This window comes from Cervus canadensis, chromosome 12 (assembly GCF_019320065.1).
Source record: "Cervus canadensis isolate Bull #8, Minnesota chromosome 12, ASM1932006v1, whole genome shotgun sequence".
Lineage (NCBI taxonomy): Eukaryota > Metazoa > Chordata > Mammalia > Artiodactyla > Cervidae > Cervus > Cervus canadensis.
In genome coordinates this window covers 7,615,552-7,635,819 of record NC_057397.1, presented here as the reverse complement: position 1 = coordinate 7,635,819, position 20,268 = coordinate 7,615,552, and the positions used below count along the sequence as shown (strand labels likewise).

Here is a 20,268-nt window from a genome sequence, read left to right as displayed (position 1 = left end):
AACAAACAGAAATCATTGTGTCATTTTTGAGAGTCCATCTAAGTACTGCATTTCGGACTCTTTTGTTGACTATGATGGCTACTCCATTTCTTATAAGGGGTTCTTGCACACAGTAGTAGATATAATGGTCATCTGAATTAAATTCACCCATTCCCGTCTATTTTAGTTTGCTGATTCCTAGAACGTTGAAGTTCACTCTTGCCATCTCCTGTTTTATCACTTCCGATTTGCCTTGATTCATGGACCTAACTTTCCAGGTTCCTATGCAGTATTGCTCTTTACAGCATCGAACTTTACTTCCATCAGCACACATCCACAACTGGGTGTTGTTTTGCTTTGGCTCCATCCCTTCATTCTTTCTGGAGTTTTTTCTCCACTGATCTCTAGTAGCATATTGAACACCTACCAACCTGGGGAGGTAGTCTTTCAGTGTCCTATCTTTTTACCTTTTCATACTGTTCATGGGGTTCTCAAAGCAAGAACACTGAAGTGGTTTGCCATTCCCTTCTTCAGTGGACCACATTCTGTCAGACCTCTCCACCATGACCCGACCATCTTGAGTGGCCCTATACGGCATGGCTCATAGTTTCATTGAGTTAGACAAGGCTATGGTCCATGTGATCAGTTCAGTTAGTTTTTCATGATTGTGATTTTCATTCTATCTGCCCTCTGATGAAGAAGGATAAGAGGCTTATGGAAGCTCCCTGATGGGAGAGACTGACTGTGGGAAAAACTCCCATGTTAAACCTGAGGAAACTGGGGATCACACAGGTTTTGTGGCTTTGATAGCCACAGGCTTGCTTGGTGGTGGAGCTGGGATTTGGACTTGGCTCAGCACCTAAACTAGTGGAGTTTGTTTGCTTGTGTGTTTTTAAGTACATTCTCTCCAATCCAGAAATAAGTTGTTGGATTGATTTGTGTGTGTGTGTGTTTCCCACCATGCCTTCATGTCCACTGTGGATGGTAGCACTTAGGACATTCCAGACACCGTGCTCTGCCTGTTTATGCATTATCTAACCTAAGCCATTTAACCACGAAACCTGGGAGCCATTTGCTCCATGATAGAAATGAAGAAACAGGCTCAAAGAGACAGAATCACAACAGCTAACAGCAAGCTAGTGGAGCTATAAGACTTAAATATGTATCAAACATATATGTGATAAAGGGAGTCATTTTAAGGTAACGAGAGGCCCCAAAACTTAAGAGTCCTCAAGCATGTCCTGCTTCCTTTCCGCAGGTTCTCCACCACGAGTTGCTGGCCATCCGTGAGGCGTGCATTAAGCTAGAGAAGGACTACCAGCCAGGCATCACGTTCATCGTGGTCCAGAAGAGACACCACACGCGGCTTTTCTGCACAGACAAGAACGAGAGGGTGAGTGTCCCTGGGCCCCCCCAGCCCCATCCACCCTGCCCACCACACCCAGCCCGCCCCGCCGCACCCAGGGCGGGTGGCACGGGCGGCCCAGGTGTAGGCGCTGGGGCAGGGCTCTCCTCAGCTTGCAGAGCAGCTGCAGCCTGTAAACCCCGCAGGCCTGCGATGCCTCTGGGGGGGTGTCTTTTATCCCACAAGGCAATGACCAAAGGTGAGGCTTCAGAGCTGGTGAGCAGCTGTGGTCCTAGACAGCGTGGTGTAAAGGATGAGGTAGAATGTGGGGAAGTGGGAGCCCTCAGGGCACCTGGGGTGCTCCTGCAAGGGGGCCTGGGAGCTCTCCAGGGGTCCAGGCTCTCTTATGCCACCTGGCTACTCCAGAATAAGAGTTGTGTGTGAGCAGGAGGCTTGAGACTTAAAGATGTGACTGCTGAGAATTGTCCACAACTGAGGAGAGATAGGATTCCTTAGATTAAAAGACTGTTGCTGTTCCTAAAGTAATCCACACCTAGACACATTGTCCTAAAACTGCATGGTGTCAAAGTAGCTGCATAAGAGAAAAGACCTCCTAGAAGGGAAGGACATCAGGTCAGACTGCTCACCAGCAGGGCTGGATGTTGGGGGTTAGTGTCCACGCAGAGCAGTCCCCTGAAACCACCTGGCACCGCAGCACCAAACATGCTTCTGGCCTAAATGGAAGACATAATGCAAATTGAGACTTAATAGTGAGGAAAAGGGACGGTCCGCCGAAAAGACACGACTGCTCTAAGCGTAGATGTACCTCAAGCCATGGTCTAAAAATATGTAAAGGAAAGAAGATGAAGCTCAACGGGCAGAATTTCAGGGAGAAATTGACAAACACACCACCAGAGAGGTCTGTTTTAACAGACCGCTGTCAGAAAGGGAAACAGGTACAAATCAGTCAAGACTGAACATGGGAAGAGTGGAGGAAATAAGCTGGGCAGACAGAACCCTGCCTGTGATGGCCGAGCTCACGCCTGGGGCTAAAACACGAGTTGGCCCCGTCCCAGGTCACAGAGGAGGTCTCACAAGATTGCGTCTTCACCCTTCTACAAACCACATTTTCCGTTACACAGTTTTAAATCCGTAGTAGAAAAAAGCATAAGAAAACTTAAAAATTTCAATTTGATTGTAAGGAGCACCTGCACTAAAAAGGTAAAGAGAATAATCCATTGTGAAATGATCAGAAATGAACAAAAAGGAGAATTTCGTATCAAACCCTGTGCAGTGCAGCATTTATGGATGGGAGTATAGAGACAGCTGCTTTGTTGTGAAACCAGAAAGAGAGCTCCTAGTAAGTCTGGAGCCGCAGGGAGGATGTCAGCCCCGGGGTCGAGGGTCAGCTGAGGACCTGGTGTGTGCGGCACCCCTGCACCTCAGCCTGCAGGCCTCTTTTGCCAGGAGTCGGGAATCAAAGTCAGCTTTTTCCTGCACCCCACTTTCTCTTCTTGAAATAGAAAATCGTGAACTAGAAAATGAATCGCCTATAGCACAGATTAACACAAGTTAGGCATGCTTCTCTGAAGATTATATAAACCTATCGGGACTGAACAACAGAGAGAATACTCTTGATGATGTTGGGAGCAGAAGGCAATAATGGCTGGCTGCAGAGGGGGTGTTATTTGAATCATACTGGATAACCGCTTCATGATAGCACGTTGGAAAACAGAAGAAACAGATGCAAATGCTCAGTTGTAGAACGACCTCAGTTATCAGAATCAGCTGAGGAGGATAGTCCCAGTCGTTGTCCCAAAGGCATCAGGCCCAGAGAGTTTTACGGGCAAGCTGTACCAAGGCGTCACGAGTAGACCATCTTAACGTGTGGTGCAGACTAGGAAAAAGAGAGAAACTACTTCGCTTATTTGATGAAGTTGGTCCAGAGGTTTTTATAGGCAAGTTTTAATAAACCTTCAGAGAGTAATCTTGTACAAAGAATTTCAGAGGACAGAAAAAGTCTGGGGGACTCACATTATGAGGTTAGCCTGATAAAATCAAAACGTTGTCCAGGATGTGGGTACTGTGGTGAGTAACACAGGGTCTGGAGCCAGAAACCCTGGCTGCAGTCCATCCCTGCAGCTTCCGGCTGCTTGACCACAAGCTGTCAGCCCCTCTGCCCTGGACTGCCCTGTGAGAGTGCTGGGAGGGTGGCTGAGCTGACATCCAGCACTCAGCGCAAGGTCAGTGCGCTGTGAGGCCGAGGATTCTCCTGCCCTTTGGACAGGAGTGGAGATGGATAGCCAACTTGGAGCACAGTTTGGCAGTTCTAGACATCTACCCTGGAGAAACCCACATGCCTGTATTCAGGGGGACATGTATAAGAATATTCTGGCAGTGTTGTTTATAATAGTAAAAAAATCTGCCTGCTAACAGAAGAGTTTGTGGTGTGTTTATATATTGGCATTTACATAGCAGTGAAAAGTAAATTTTTTAAAAAAAGTAATAAACATTATCTACCAAATGACTGTTTATCAAAATTGCAATGTGGAACAAACACAGCAAGTAGCAAAATACATAGGATACATGTATACAGTTTTTAAATGTGCAAAGTAACACAGTATAATGCTAATAGAGGCTTAAATATGTAACAAAAAATGAGAGTTTGTGTGGGAGTAATGAAGTCTAGATTTGAGACTGCAACATGGAAGGGGGTGCAAAGGTAGGCACTCTTCTCAGATATTTCGTTTCTTTTTCACGTGTCTCTGAAGCATCATGCACACATTCAGCAAGCACTTGCAGAAGGTACATAGGGGTTATATGGGAGATTTTCTTTTGTGTGTGTATTTGAAATTGCACAGCTTAACAAAAAAAAATTGAGTGACTTGGTGATTAATTGGGACTTTGCCGTTCCAGGAGCTGGGGTGTTGGGTGGATTTTCAATGCTCAAGTTGAAGTTAAGTGATTTGGTAGGATTTGTAGTCCCACTCACACCAGCTCCTGGGTTGGTCTCTGGTGGAGCGGCTCGCCCGCCGCCCCAGTGGACTGGAGAAGCCCTGGGCATCTGTCTGGGTTTTCCAGCTCTTCTGCCTTGGGCATTGGGCTGGGGAGGAGGGGCGGTGGGGGGGGGGGGATGGCGGGCAGATGTCCGTTGTCTGGTCTTAGGTTTGTGTGTTGGTGACAGTTTCCATCTTAGCCTCAACTGTAAAAAAAAAGACCCTTCAAGTGGTCCACACAGATGCTTCAGTGAAGGTCCTCAGGGGCCTTTATGAGACGACAAAAAATAACTCCAGCCCAAACAGAACAGGAACTAGTTTAATTTCAGTTGTTAATACGTGTTTAATTTTAATGCTATAGCCCTGAGCAAATTTGTAGGCCAACTTAAGGTCTCAAGAATAGACGACGGTGTGGCCGAGTCTTGCTTGCTTGCGTCACTTTGCCGTCCCTGGCCTGTCTAATGGGCTCTTGTGTTGCTCAAGGTTGGGAAGAGCGGAAACATTCCAGCAGGCACAACCGTGGACACGAAAATCACCCACCCGACTGAGTTTGACTTCTACCTGTGTAGTCATGCTGGCATCCAGGTGAGGATAGAGGGTGGACAGTCTCGGTGACTCTGAGACGTCATGCATGCATTTAGCAAGCGCTTGCAGAGTGCAGACTGTGTGCCAGGCACTTGGGTGGTGGTGGTCAGCAGTGAGCCTGGGGCTCCCTCCGGGCAGCCCTGAGGGGAGGCCAGCGGGTGACCCCTGGACAGTATGGGCTCAGCACCGGTCGCTGCTGTCGGGGGTGCAGGGGAGACTCATCTCCAGCAGCAAGGGCAAAGGCCTGGCAGGCTGGCAGGGACCAGGGGCATCCCTGAGGGGCGGGGTCGGCCTCGCGTGGCCACCACGTGGGTGAGCGGGCAGGTTCACATGGGCATGCCTTGTCCCTCCTGGTGAAGAGACCTGCAGGCTGCCAGGCATCCTGGGGGAGCCTGCCCCATGCAGCCATGCCCGCTGTCAGCGCTACGCCGCCCCATGTGCGGCTGTGCCCTGCAGGAGGGGGGCTCCTGGAGGATGGGCTGGAGCCCCCTCCTGAGGGATCTGATCTAAACTGGGAGGATCACTGTGGACTCCGTACTTTGGATGTTCCGCGGGAACCACACACCACCGAGGCCCTGGAACAGGGCGTGGCCGACTGGCCATGGGCGCATCCAGTGTGCAGCCTGTGGGCACTGCCAGGGGCTGAGTGGGTTGTACATCTTTAAAGCCTTGTTGAAAAGGAGGAAGAGGAGCGTGGCTTAGAGAATGCGGAGGCTCCCATTGTGTTTCCTGTGGCGGCTTCCATGTCCGGCAGGCGCCTCTCCCATACCCGCCACCCAGAGTCCATCACTGTCCCTTTCCTGGCTTCCTGCCTTCGGGTGGTGCTCCGGCCCTCCAAGGCCTCAGATTCGGTTGTCAGACCAGCCTTTCCCCTTGCTTTCCTACACAGGCCCTCTCTATTGAGGGCATCTTGCTTTTGAGACAAGTGCTGTGACAGGATGAGCCTCTGGGGCCTGGCCCCGCTGTGTCCTCAGCAGACCCTCTGACGCTAATGCCCTGTGCCCGTGGGCCCCGTGACCACCCGGGGTTAAATCCCCAAAGTGGGCGCAGGCCGTGGCTCCTCAGAGGACAAGCGGGCCTGCCGCCCATCAGTTCTGGGAGCCTGAGCACAGACAGGCGGTGGAAGCAGCAGCACCCAAGCAGGGGCGTCAGGAAGGGCTGGCCGGCTGGCTTGGGTCACGCGGCAGCCGGAGAAAGCCCTTCCCCCGGCTGACCGGGCACGGGTGCCCTGCCAGGCAGGACAGCGGCCCTCGGGCACCCCCACTTTGGGGGGAAGTGAGGGGGGCAAGTGACCAGCCCACTTCCTTCAGTTTCAGACGTTTCCAGACTACACACACTGCACAAAATAAATACATGTTCAACCTCTGATTTAAAAGGCGTTAACGTGTAACTTATTAGAGATTTCTTCTTGTCTTTATAAATAAAATGTCATAGAGAACCTAACGTATACAAATACTGTCCTCAAAACGGTTACTGTACAGTACTGTACTGTTGTGTTTCCTCTGATTTCCTGTGCACAAGTGAATGTGTGTGTGGTCTGTGTTTGACCAGTAGGCGGTCACTTGATGGTACATTGTAAGTAAGACGAAGGTCGTCTGGTCACTGGGCGCCCTCCGTGAGGCTTCCCAGCACAGCTGGCGCAGGGGTCTGGACCCTCTCGTGGGGGTCTGCCTCTCTCACCCTCCGGCCTGCTTTCAGGGAACAAGCAGGCCCTCCCACTACCACGTGCTGTGGGATGACAACCGCTTCTCCTCCGACGAGCTGCAGATCCTCACCTACCAGCTGTGTCACACCTATGTGCGCTGCACGCGCTCCGTGTCCATCCCGGCCCCAGCGTACTATGCTCACCTGGTGGCCTTCCGGGCCAGGTACCACCTGGTGGACAAAGAACATGACAGGTGAGTGGCATGCCTCTCCTGGCTGGGGTCGTTTCTGCAACAGGCTTTGGCAGCTGCTTTTCCAGAGAGGGACTTGGTGGGGTCCCCAGTGGCTGGAGCCGATTGTGACGCAGACACCCAAAAGCCAGCCTCTTTGCCGCCGCTGGCTAGCTGTGTGGCCGCCTTGCTAGAGGTGTGTGGCCCTCACTTAGCTGCCAGTGTGCTGCCTCGTGATGCACTAAAGGCTGCGCGCGCTCTCTGTCCCCCATCCCCGCAGTGCTGAAGGAAGCCACACCTCCGGGCAGAGTAACGGACGCGACCATCAGGCGTTGGCAAAGGCCGTGCAGGTCCACCAGGACACGCTGCGCACCATGTACTTTGCTTGACATGTTCCAGTGTTTACGATTGTGTACCGAGTGGGATTCACATGAGACCAGCTACACTCAGACCAACCAATGCCCAGCCCTTCCGTGACAGCCAGCATCGAACATGACACGTCATCCATTTTAGTAGATTCTCCGTTTTCCAGAATGCCTTCCGTCCCAGACTTCAAACTTGGATTTTGAACTGCAGACCTGTATGAGACCCCCATTGTCGTAGGAAATATGGTTTGCCAAAATCTTATAAGCTGCTTATTGAAGTAGAGTCCCGTGTTTCCTAAAAATTTCCTAAAACCAGTTTATGAACTCAGGGCTTTAAAACATTTTTAATTTATTTGGTCATTTAATTTACTTGTTTTTAACACATGATTCTCTATGAAATTGATGGGCTCAAACTAGCTGTGAACGTTCTATGAGAGTGAAAGCAACACAAAACACGCTGTGGTTTTAAAGCCTTGAACCTTCTGACGTTGTCACTAAAGTTTGTTTCAGAGTGACGCCGACGCACTCCTGACCTGGCTCCCACCAGCTGTCCGGGACCCGAGGGCAGGGGCCAGGCGAGACGCCCGGCGTCTCTCGTTCTGCCACCGGCCGCCTTCCACGCAGCTCGAAGGAGGACATGGTGGCAGAAGATGGGCCGTGTGTGTTTATAACATTTACAGGTCCAGAGAGATTGGCAGACAAGTGCCATTTTAATAAATAATTATTTAAAAAAAGAAAAAAGACAATATGCCGACAGTCTAATCATAAGATTTGTCCCATAGGACTGTGACATTTATTTTCCAAAGTTTCTAAAGAATACGGGTCTGTGGTGATAAATACAGTACAATCCTTTTTCACTGTTATGTCTTTAATGTAAGAGAAAAAATATATATATCTGGTTTGCAGTATTAATGTGGTAGGTAGATGCTGTTTTTCATTTTATTGACTACGGGGTGCTTCTTGTGATCTGTTCAGCATATCAAGAGTGTCCTGAAGCCTGGACCACCCCCTGTGGTTCTCAGTGCTGAAGGGCAGGAGTATGCGGTTGACTCCGCGTGCCCGTGGCCCGCCCCCACGCGTTGAGTGCACAGCCTGGCCCTCCGGGGGCCCCGGTGTGCTCCTGGCAGTCACGCCCCTTCCCCGCCCCCTCACCCTTGTGTGTCGTGCAGACGATTAAGCACAAATGGAATGTATGTGTCCTTCCACTCCCGGGAGCGAGTCCGTGTAGCAGCGTGCACATCCATCTGCGTGTGTTTTGTTAGCCAAGCGTCATAGGATCTATGCACTGAAACTGGAGAAGGCTGTCGGTGGTGGCCCTCTGCCGGACGTGAGGCCAGTGGTCTGCGAAGGAGCGCTGCCCTCGGCGGGTGGCTGATGGCAGAGTGGCGGGAGAGGCAGGCCCTTCTGCTAGGATTTGCATCCTGGCCCCAGACGTGGGTTCGCCAATCAAGAAACCGTTGCACTAAGAGTAGTTAGTACTGTGGACAGCTCATGAGCTCCGTTGTGCTAGGGGGGCTTTCTGTCCTCGTAGGCTGTTGGTACAGAAATCAAATCCACGTTCAGTGCAGAGTCCAGGGAGGAGGCGAGCCTTCCCTGGTGCTGATTCACGTCTGTAGGTTCCCTCAGGCCCTGCCGATGGCCCTGCCCATCCAGGCCTAACACTGGCCTCTGGCGCTGGGGTGTCTCCTGCTGGGGTGAGTGCCTGCCTCCGTCTTGTGTGGGGGCTCTGAGGGGCCAGGAGGGGCGGGGACACGCTGTGCGGGACGCTTGGCCTGGATTTTGGGGGCAGCGACAAAGGGATGACTATTATTTGTGTCAATATATACTCAGAGTGGTGTATGTGTGCACGCACAATGTGGGTGTCTTATTAATGGCATTAGTCTCTTCTTGCTGTACCTTTTTTTTTTTCTTTTTAAATGACAGAAGCCTCTGCTCAAAGAAATGTTGCAATTCCCTGTCATTTTATTATCAAGTGGCACTTTCTCTTATTCTGAGGGACACCAGTACAGTCCACTCTTGGCTTAAATTACTGGGAGCATTCAAGCGAAGGAGGGAATCTTCTCACTAAAACACTTTTAAAGTCTTCAATGAGGTTAGTTTTCAGCCATGTTCAGTATCATGTAGAACTGTGTCTCCAAGGTATGTTTTTACCACTTGCAACAGGATCTTGGGGGGTCGGGGCGGTAGTGGTAAAAAAAAATTCAGTCTCCCACGCTCGCTGCCGAGTCAGAGTCTCCAGGGTGGGGGCTGGGCATTGAGTTTGTCGCCATCAGCTGGGGGCTTGGGCTGCCTGGAGTCTGAGAACCTCTGATCTAGAACCTTCTGGAGAGGATGCTCCCCCAGGCACTCCTTTGGGAAATGCAGGAAGACGTCTTCTGAGCTAATGTGCTGGGGAAGACTACAGGCTGGCAGAAAATGAGACCTAAATTCTTAAAAAAAAAAAAATCATTTTGAAGAAAAGTTTTCTTTCTAGAGGGCCAAAGTACTTTGAGACGGGTACTTTTTATAGCCCTAGGCTTGTTTTATAAAACTTTTACTACTTAAGAGCATTCATAAACCAGACGTCTCCAGCTGAGGTAGCTACATACCTTTGTGCGTGTCTGATGGTTCAGAATTGAAATGGCTGTAGTTACAATTTCTCAGGTAAAGAAGTGTTTTCCCAAATTCCTACCAATCCCCCCACTATTAGGATAAGTTTTGAGACAGCATGAAACCTCAGAGTACAGTAGAGTGAGTCCAAGCCCTGCTCGCGTGGAAGCCGAGAAGGACCCCTGCCTGTCTGAGCAGGTCGTGCCCACCCACCCCCCCCCAAGAGTGACCTTGAGGCTGGCCCGAGAGGGGCTCCGGGCACCTCGGGACTCCGCCCGTGTTTGAAGGGTTTCCTGAGGTCCGTGCAGGTTGCAGAGGTGTCTGCTCGCTGGCTTTGCCCCACCCCACTGTTAAGGAAGGTGTGCCTTGCTTTAAGCAAACTGAATGTGAAAATTGTGATGCAGAGATCTGGATTCATTTCAAAGGAAAACTGGGATTTATCTTATCTCTTTAGAAGAGGTGTCTCAATTAGATTCTTATCCTGGTACTCTTCCTAATGTATTTGGTAACATTCACCCAGAGAAAAGTTAACGTAGGCCCCTGTCTTCACCACTTCCTAGTCTGTTGGACGGGCTCTCGCCCTGATTGCTGAGTGATGAAAGAAACCCAGGGAGCGGTGTTGGTCGCCGTGAGGAGAGCCCCCTGGCCCTGCTGAGATGCCATCCTGCTGTTGGTGTACTTCCTTTGATAAGCTCAGATGTCCCCGGTTCAGACACATTTTATAAAATGCATACCTGTACCTTTAGAAAGGGAGTGTTTGGGTTTTGGTTTTCTGCTTCAGAAAGTCTTTGCAGACACATTTGATGCTACGTTTTCGGGTCTGCCTCTTTTCAAGATGGTGTTGCTTTTTGGCAGCATTCTCACACTCCGTGCTCGGGTGTTTGCGCCCTGGAACCACAAGAGACCCCTGGCCGCTCTGCGGGCTTCCCCGGGAGGGCTGGTCGGAGGTGGAGTGACCTCTGTGTGCTGTGTGAAGTGCTGTGACTGAGGTTTACCCCAGCGTGCGCTCCTTAAAAGACACAGTTCAAGTTCAATTACTACAGCGGGGCTGTGGGGGGGGGTATTGATGTATATTGTACGTTACTCTTATTGTTGTTAAATGCAAATGTTGCTATTTATTTTTTTTTTCCCTTTCTGCTCTGGTTTGATTTGCCTGACAATGGATATTACCGTGCATGTGGTACCTGGTGAATATGATAGAAATTATTTCCCCCAACTTTTATAAATTACCTGATGTTTACCTTCGAGTTTGCTGGATGATTTATTTTTGAAAGCCACAAATGTAATTTTTCTGGATGAATTGTTTTTCTTATATATGCAGCGGTGTAATTTTGCATTGATCTGCAGGGTGATTTAAATTTTATTTTTACAAGGCAGTTTTTCAGGCAGATTATATATTTGATACAATACGTTAAGGGTAGGCCAGCCAAGCGTCCTGCAGTGGGGAGACCAGACTGCCTTGAGGAGGCTCTGGAGGCCGGGGCAGCTTCTCTTGGCCGCTCGGTGCCAGGCAAGCGCTTGGCTCATTTCATGCAGCCGTCCCTCGGGATCTGACGGAATCCTTGAGTGGGACTTTGATCTGTTGGACAGTTCAAAGGATTTTTTCATGGGCATTTTCCTACACCTAAGGCAGTTCCATTAGGAGGAGCTTTAGAAGCTGACATAATCCAGACAGTGGACAATCCCAGTGGCCCGGACAAGCCATAGAATTTCCCTGTGACCTCTCTCTAACTCATCTCTCACGCTCATGAGAAAAGGAATGTACAAATAAATAGAAACTTCCTCAGTGTTCATACACCTCACTTTCAGAATGCAGATACCTTATTTATATTTAAAGCCCTCCCCCAAAGCAACCAAGAATATTCTCTCTAGCTGCCGTGCCAGCAGTCGCGGCTGCAGTGACGTTTCTCAGTGTAGACACAGTGCACGTGTGACTGTGTAATAGGGCTGTCCGTGTTACACACACATGCTGACTTTTTGTAAGGAAAATTTTCAACTCAAAATAATTGCACTGATTTTTTGACAGCTTCCTTTTTATTATGTCCAACTTTGCATCTGCTGTACTTGTTTGAAATGATTGTAAATAGATTTAGGATAGCAGAAATGGTGTGAAACAACATGTTGCTTTGTTTTGGTGACTCTGCCATGGTTTTCAGTATTATGTGTTAGAGCTGTGTGGGCTGCCCGCTGCCCTTCCCCCTCTGCAGCCGTGTCTGTGTGTGTGCGTGTGTGTGTCTGTCTGTGTGCGCGCGCGTGTGTTGACCATTCATGAAGGACAAATTAGCCTCTTTGCCGTCTTTTTCTGGAAGGAAGTCTGTGGTCTATCGGAAGGAGAATGTGCTCCCTCCTTGCAGTCTGAAGATTTAATTCTAAGAGGATTAGTTCTAAATCCCTTGAATACTTCTGGTCTGTTTAATTCCTTGTTATTTGCCATGACTCCCTAAAGCATGTGCTTCTACCTCCGTCCAGCATTTGACAGCTCAGAGAGGAAGTGTCTGAACGGCCAATGTTACTAGCGAGTCAGGGTCCCTCTTGCTTCTCTTTGGTCAGCCGTCATTTGAAAGCCTTGAGGTTGCTGTTGCGTCAGAACTGTCATTTGTGGCTTAATCCACAGATGCCAGGCAGACCTGAGCCCCAGTGCTGTCCGTTCCTCTGGGCCTCGCGCGTTGGCCAGATGAGAAGTGGGGGCTCCAGCCCAGCGTGTGATTCCACTTGTGGGCAGGCTCCCCAGTCGCAGACACACAAAGGAGCTTTTACACCCACGCCAGCCAGTCACCTGAGTGTGTGTTCCCGTCATGTTGACGCCATCTCGGCGCCTTCACTTAATGCTTTTTTTTTGGATGTTTTGCCATTTTGTTGTCTAAAGTGAATGTATTGGCTTAGCCATATCACTACAGAAGGTGGTTTCTCGTAAGTACCTTTTAGTTTAAAAATAAATAAACGCAGATAAAGGCTACCTCTGAATTCTCAATAGATTCATGTTTGCTTTTAAGCGTAGCTGTCCACACTGAAAATAGCCAAAATGTTGCCTGAATAAACAGAATCGTGAACATCTCTCTGTTCAGTTCTGGCTTGAACATTGCGTGCCATACTGTGACCCACGGGCAGTCCCCTCCCCCCACCCGGCTGTCCGGGTGGACCAGGGGCTCCTCAGGGCTGCCCAGCTCCGACGTGCTGGGACCCTCAGTGGCCGGCAGGAAGGACGCGCGAGGGCCCTTCTGCGCCGCCCTCGGGAGCGGGGCCTCGGGCAGCGGGACCCGGAAGGGACCTGCTGTCCTGGCATTTCCCTGTCCTGTTTGATATAAGGAAGCACTTTTTCTTTCCTGCTTTACTTATGAATGGGTTGAAAGTGGCTCCTTCTCTCTCCTCCCTTTTTGTACACTCTGTAAAATCACAAAGGTGCTTAAACACCAACTCTCGTGCAAATAGTTCTTCTACAGTAGCTGCATGGTTTCAAAATGCAGTGCAGGTGTCATTGACCTCTGACTTGGGAACCCTTGAGTGCTCTCACTCCATACTTTAAAACGAGCCAAGGTTCAAAAGCAAAATATTCTGTTCAAATCCAAGACCCTTTGTCTGAGAGGAGCACAGGGGCCAGGGCGGTAGCATCCTGAATGGGCGGCCGTTCCCGCTGCCGGCGCCCCGGACTGGACGCCCCCTGCGGGGCGGCTGGCCTGGGAGAGCTTGGCAGCCTGTGTGATTTACCACTTTGCTGTCAGAAATGTGCTGTGCCCACACGCTGATGTGGGACTATCAGGCTCACCTTCTGCTCCTTCGCATCTTTTCTTTAGGTTCCTCGTGTTCTCATCTTCAGAAGGTGAGCATTTGCTTTGAAGTCTGGAGGGACAGGCGTCTGGGTGGGAGGTGGCGGCTCCGAGCTCCTCTGGACACACCTCAACCTTGACTTTGGCCCAGAGAGATTCCAGGGGCACCATTAGGAGGAAGCCCTTGCCTTTAACGCCACATGCTGTGCTATAATGCCCAGAGCGCCAAGTGCCCTTTGCAGTCTTAAGAATGTGCAGTTCTGCAGTCGCGCTGTCCTGTAGACATAGACCACCCCAAGGGGTGTGGACGTGGGGGGTGCCCGCCACATCCACCAACCTGCTTCAGCCCAGAGCTGCTGGGCTCTTCTTCAGTGACTCGGTTTGCAGCCGGAATTGCAGGCAGGGTTTTCTGGTGGCCCCCTGGGGCCCCAACGTGGGCCTCCTCCCTCTTCGCCACCTTTGCGCTCCTGAAAGGTCACTAAAGATGAGGGAACTGAAGAAGATTATTGGTGCTTTTGTTAACATGTTTCTGTCTTACTGGTTGCTGTGAGAAATGCAGTGTGTTAGACCTTAGATGGCCCTGATGGTGTGACTGAGGGCTGAGTCCTCACCCTCAGACAGTCAGAGGAGGCTAGTTACAACTTGCTTGGATGTGAGTAGTTCAGAGTTAAAGCTAAAACACCAAATACTGACTATCCCAACCCCATGTGTCTCTGGGAACCTCATGTTCAGGCCAACCTCATTCAGAACTTCTGGAATCTTCAAGGTCCTCAGACCTGGAAGTCAATCCCAGGATCGACTTGACAAAACTGGGCACTCATGTGGGGAGCGCTGGGCTCCTCTGGGCTCCTCTGTGCTCTGGAGATGCTGGCAACAACCCTAGGTGTGGGCGAGGGCAGCCCCTCTGGCCCAGGAGGCAGGTGGTGCCCAGGCCTCCCTGGCCTCTGTGGTGCCAAGTGGAGCACGCTCTGGAGACCCCATCTCGGCCTCTGTGCCTTTCATGTCCAATCCTCAGCGTCCTTTCGGAATCGCATCAGGGCTGCGTCGTTGTTGGAAGGAAGCTGGCCCTCTGCTCTTGAAGCTGCCTCTGCTCCTTGGCTCCCATGGATGGCCCCCTGCAGGAACCGCTGGGTTCTGGCTGGGGCCTCCTCCCAGGGCCTGAGCACATCTGTCCACAAGACCTCTCTCTCAGTCAGGCACTGACCGTGACCACCGGCCACCCTGGGGGTTTTGTTCTCATTCACTCATCGAGAATGTTGAGTGTAACGGAATGAGACTGTTTTCAGGAAGGAATTGGAGCCGGCACTGTGTCTTTGTGAGATGCGTGTGGAGACTCGGAGGTCAGGTGCGTCTCAGGCGCCGGAGTCTTCTTTGTGGTGGTTTGTAACATGCGGGGAGTGGTGTCAGCTGGAGCCCTGCACGCAGGACTCAGGCTCTGCCACCTCGAAGATGTAGGTTTTAGCTCTGACTTTTCCAAGCCAGGTATTGAGTTGAGCAGATATCTTGGCTGATGGTCCAGTTAAAAGCCACCCTTCTCTGTCAGTGGATGGTTTTAAGTGGGGGAAATGACCCAATGTTATTTAAACTTAAAAAGCCTTCTTGGTGGCCACCCTTGGTCCTCTCCTCTCCCCTCACCCTCCCTCCTGGAAGGCCGAGGCGCCAGCCAGCAGGGGGCTGGACGGCAATGACCTTGGGTTCCTCTTCAAAGCCAGATGCACATGTGACTAGAATCCTGGGAAGTCTGCGGTTTAGCACTGAACTGAACGTCGCCTCCTGAGTTTGATCGTGGATTTTAAATGTAGTTGTTCAAGGTATCAACTCATGTTTTGTAATTATAGAGGCAAGTGAGTTTTTACTTTTTTAAAGAGTTTTAAGGGAATAATTGTGAGTTTCTGTGCAGCAAAGTGGCTAATTACTCATTAAACATAAGAATGTAGTGTCTAAATCCAGATTTTTTCTTACCTCTGGTACACTTTAGATTGCTTACCTAATATGTATTGAGGGGTTTTTAACCCTGAGTTTTATCAACTTTTCTAGTTTTATTTTATTTTTATAAAATAATTGAAAAAACCAAAAATGAATTCAAAAGTTCCATAGGTAGATCTTTCCCCTTAATTTCCCACCCCCCTCCCGCAAAAAAAAAAAAATTTTAGAAAGACATTTTGAATCAAAATGTATATGACCATGTAAAGTTTACTGTTTTCTAAGAAGCTGAGCAGCTAAAGGGCCTCATTTCAGGTGGTACTGTGCGTACTGTCTGCGGACGCGTCTACCTGTGTGGTGGGTCTACGTGGCAGTGTCTTGTGCTTGCAGTATAGAGACCGTGCATTGCTGTTGTGTAAATGGACAGTTCCTGTATAAACTAGTGTTTATATGCATTGGCCTCTGTATGACTTTTCATTTGCTACATGATTTGTAAAATTAAATATGAAATTATAGTACCTACTAAATACGCTTCTGAGGCTTCCTGTCCTTGTCTTTTAGTTTAATACCATTCTGTGTGTTCTGAGGATGTTCCATGCTTGCATGATGCTAGGTGGTAATGCCACTTTAAATTAAGCCTTAATCGGATATTAAATTTGTAAGTTTCAGAGTATGCAAAAATATTAGGCAGAATGAGTTTAAACTGTTCAGATCAAGATGCTATATCTTCATTCAACAAGTCTCTTCTCCGGAGTTACAAAGGGAACTCTCACTGATACAGCGCTCTCGCTCGCTGTCTGGTCTGGCTGCTGCCGTTGCTTGGTGAAAACGGACCACTGTGCATTTCTGTGGCAGTCGGTCAAAGACCTGTTCTGAAAGTCTTGAGACTTTGTCAGGGTTATTTTTAAATGTTTGATTTTTTTTTTTCCCTCCAGTTTGAGATGTTTTTATGGCTGATGGAGAGTATGATTTGGGTATTAATCTTTGCAGACCTGCTCATGTTCTAAGCTTTCTTCAGGTAGTGCCACCTGTCATTGCTTCTGCTTACGATTAAATGGGTTTTTGTTTTTGTAAAAGCATCTTAAATTTAGACATAAAATGGAGGGGACCCAGCTTTCTTTACAATGTGGATCTACCTCAGTTAAACAGTTGGGTGCTATTTACTAAGCCTGTCAAACTAAATTGGAAAAAGTAACAAAACAGTGACATATATAACTCCACACAAAGCTTGAAAACATAATTTCCGTTTATTTAATAATATTTTTATTTATTTTGTGCCTTTCGTGTTTAATCCTAATACATTGAAAAAATCAGTATGAAATTAAATATTTTATATTGTACGTGGGAGAAAAAGCCCAATTGGCCATGGAATCTGAGAGATCACCCCAGCTAACTACTAACACATACTGGAATCCCAACTGCCCTCTTGTGAAAAGAAAAAATTAGGCCCAAGAGCAAATATGACATTTTACAAGCAAATTTCAAACTCTTCTATGCATATATTTGTAGCTATCACTTCATTTTCTGTGCCAATGAAGGGGCGGCCAAAACAGCTCACACACACTCTTGTCCTTGCTTCTTTCATCACGCGTGCCCCCCCACCCCCGCCCCAGGCATATTTTACTAGTTCATTTCATAAGTAACGGATGGACTGTTGTCGATTTAGTCTCTCCCGACCTCCTGGTGGGGGTGCGGATAGCCATCGACAGAGGAAGGGAGAGCCCTGGGCGGTGGGGGAGGCGAGCAGGGGTGCTGCGCAGCACCCCAGGATTTCTGTGAGTTAGAAAAGCTTTCTGGCAGGTGAGAAAATAAGATAGGAGATCGATGACTTTCCATGCTTTTATATTTGGCAGTTTACAAGTCTAGACTTTTCCTACTATGGCAATCTTTTTTAATTCTTTGGAGGTAACACAATATTTTGGAGTCTTAAGAATTTGATTTTATACCAATAAGAAATAAAAATTAGGGATCTTTCCTGTAGTATATAGTTTTACTATTTTAAAGAGATCTCTGAATTTTACAAGAGAACCAACATTCCTTAGTGGCAAAACTCTGAAGGTTGATTTGGGAGGCTTTTTGCTGCAGGATCTCAAAAAAAAATTGGGATGATTCTAGTTAAATGTTTTTTAATTTTTAAACTTCCATCAGGTCAATATGTAAGCTATATTTTGTAAAGAGTAAATCATCCTTTAGTATGCTGCATGTAAAGATCAGCGTTGTTGCACTTTCTCAATAATAATACATGCCCTGCAATTGGCTCACCAGTAAGCATTTTGTTTTTACCTAACAAGAGTACTTTGGGGCAGGTGATTAAATTTATATAGGTACCTCAAGAAAAAACCTGAATATGCTGCATTTTGTTTCTTTAGCTTGTATATGTAGCATTTTGTTCTGCTCTTATTTTTTTTTGTTTAGATATATGCTTTTTGGACCCCAACAGGCTGTTGAAGAGATCTTAAAGTTACTCTTGTAGGGTTACAGTAGCCTTTTTTTTTTTTTTTTTTAAACTTACTGCAATATCTGGTTCAAAGGTTGCCCACCAGGAGATTATACTTTACCCAAATACACCTGAGAAAAAGGATACCATGTTTATAAGCAGACAATAATGTTTCCAATCCTTTCTGTTCATGCTGCTTTCTTAATTCTTTTCTCCATATCACCAAGAGGTTGGATGACTTACTTCTAAGGTCAGACTTAAACATCATGGCATCTTAATGTTTTCAACACAGACCTCATAAACTTGCCATTGAGTAAAGTAGCATGATCCTAAAGGTATTGCTGGCGCTAGGCAGCCGCGTCCATCTGGGCTCTGAAGAGCCGGTCTTGACACTTCTCTGTTCCCGGCACTCACCCTAAACTGAACAGACGGGGAGTGGTCTTAATTGACAAAGATTAAACTGGTGAAGAAAGCTAAAGGCTGAGACACTGAGCATCTATTGTGGTGTTTAAGCTTAGCTGGGTCCTTTCGAGTTTGTTTTACAGCTTACTAGATTAAGTAGTTTGCACTATTTTTGCAATAAATCCATGGAAAACCTAACAGTTATTTGTTTTTGTTTCTTATTGTGTGTATATAAACTAATACTAAAAAGTTTGGCATAGTGTTTTTTTCACCTCCTTACATAACCTTTAACATGCACAGAATGCTGTAAATCTGATAAAATATGATGTGAATGATATTTTATAAAGTTATTTTGTATGGTGTCAATTTTGTTTTGCCTCATAGTATGTCAGCAAAAAAAATAAAATAAAATTCCTTGTATTTACAGCTGCCTCTCCCAAAGACCTTCTGTTACTCATGTGTTTATTTGTTAAGATTAAGATTAACACAGGTTAAGATTCCAGGCTTCTGAGGTAGAAGCACGCCTTGGGTGACAGAAGCCTACAGCCTTATTTTATACGTTGGGCCCCTTGAGAATTGGGAGTCTGGGGATATAAGCCTTAGGATTGAACTGGATGGAACAAATGTGGTATCTAGGATGAGGTGGGTGTTCCCACTCTAGCAGCCATGAGAAAGGGTGAAGTAAAAAGTCATTCAGCTAAACCCCAATCAAGTGTGAACCCGAGCTCCATGTTGTGTGGGATACAGCTGACCATATCTGGGGTCTGAGCCTAGTGGGTCACTTACCCTCTGCTTGGTGGCCTCCCTCTGGGCTGTCTGACTTCTGTCTGTACTGGAAAGAATATGTCGTGTTAAGAAATAAGGAAGGTGGGGTTAAGAAAACAGGAAAATAGCTGAGAATCCCTAGGATAGACATTGAGCTAAAGCAGGCCAAAGTTTTTGTTTTAAAGCTATTTTTTGATTTTTAAGAACAATGTTTTTTTTAAAAAAACAATATGCGTTCACTATAGAAAATGTAAAATTTCAGATAAACATAGAAATTTTTAATTAACAGTAATCACAACAAAAAATCACAATCACACAAAACCTGTACCAAATATTTATAGGGCTTTATTTCTAACAATTAAAATGGGAGACAAGAGAAAGTTTTTCAGATTTTTAAAAAGGAAAAAAAAAAATGGGGGCGGGGGGCGGGGAGGGGACAAAGAACAGGAAGCAACCCAAATTGCGAATTACCCATTCACCTGTGGAATGGGTAAAGAAATGGTACATCCATACAAAGGAATCCTACTCAGCAGTAAAAAGGAATGGACTGCTGATACCTGCAAGTGCACTAGGCTAAAAATAAAGATTCAAAGCCTGCATACTATATGATTCCATTTATATGACATGCTGGAAAGATGAGTGGGCAAACCATGGTCTGTGGGTCCAGTGTGGCCTGCTATGTTTTTGTATGGCATATAAACTAATAATATTGACTTTTACATTCTTAAATGATTGTAAAGAAGTCAAAAGATTCCATGACCCATGAAAATAATACAAAATTTAAATTTCAGTGTCCATAAAGAAAAGTTTTCTCAAGTACAGACATGCTCATTCTTTTATATGTTGTCTGTGGCTGCTTTTGAACTAGTAATAGAGTTGTCTAGGACTGAGAGATCCTGTAGCCCACAAAACTGAAAAGTATTTCCCTGTGGCCCTTTCTGGAAAAAGTCTGTGACTCCCGCTCTGGGGGGAGTCTGCCAGGGCGGAGGAGAGGAGCACGGTGCCTCGGTGGTGGCGGTTACATGCCTGCCTCTGTGAGCTCTGGACTGCACACTGGGGCTTCCCCGGGGGCTCCGTGCTAAAGAATTCACCTGCCAATGCAGGGGACACAGGTCTGACCCCTGGCCCAGGAGGGTCCCACACGCCCATGTGCCACGACTATTGAGCCTGTGCTAGAGCCCGGGAGCCACAGCTCCTGAAGCCCGAACAGCCCAGAGCCTGTGCTCCACAACAGAAGAAGCCAC

At 47.8% G+C, this 20,268-nt stretch overlaps 1 protein-coding gene across 2 annotated transcripts in view; it reads left to right on the top strand.

Moving 5' to 3' along the window:
- The window catches only part of AGO2 (argonaute RISC catalytic component 2), a 91,711-nt gene extending 73,026 nt beyond the window's left edge, over window positions 1-18,685 (top strand). For both annotated transcript variants that reach the window (XM_043483040.1, XM_043483039.1), the window contains 4 exons: window positions 1,238-1,372; window positions 4,804-4,905; window positions 6,604-6,803; window positions 7,060-18,685. In XM_043483040.1, coding sequence (XP_043338975.1) covers window positions 1,238-1,372; window positions 4,804-4,905; window positions 6,604-6,803; window positions 7,060-7,168 — 546 coding nt within the window. In that variant the 3' untranslated portion in view covers window positions 7,169-18,685. The remainder of the gene's footprint in view (window positions 1-1,237; window positions 1,373-4,803; window positions 4,906-6,603; window positions 6,804-7,059) is intronic.
- Window positions 18,686-20,268: the final 1,583 nt, after the last annotated feature.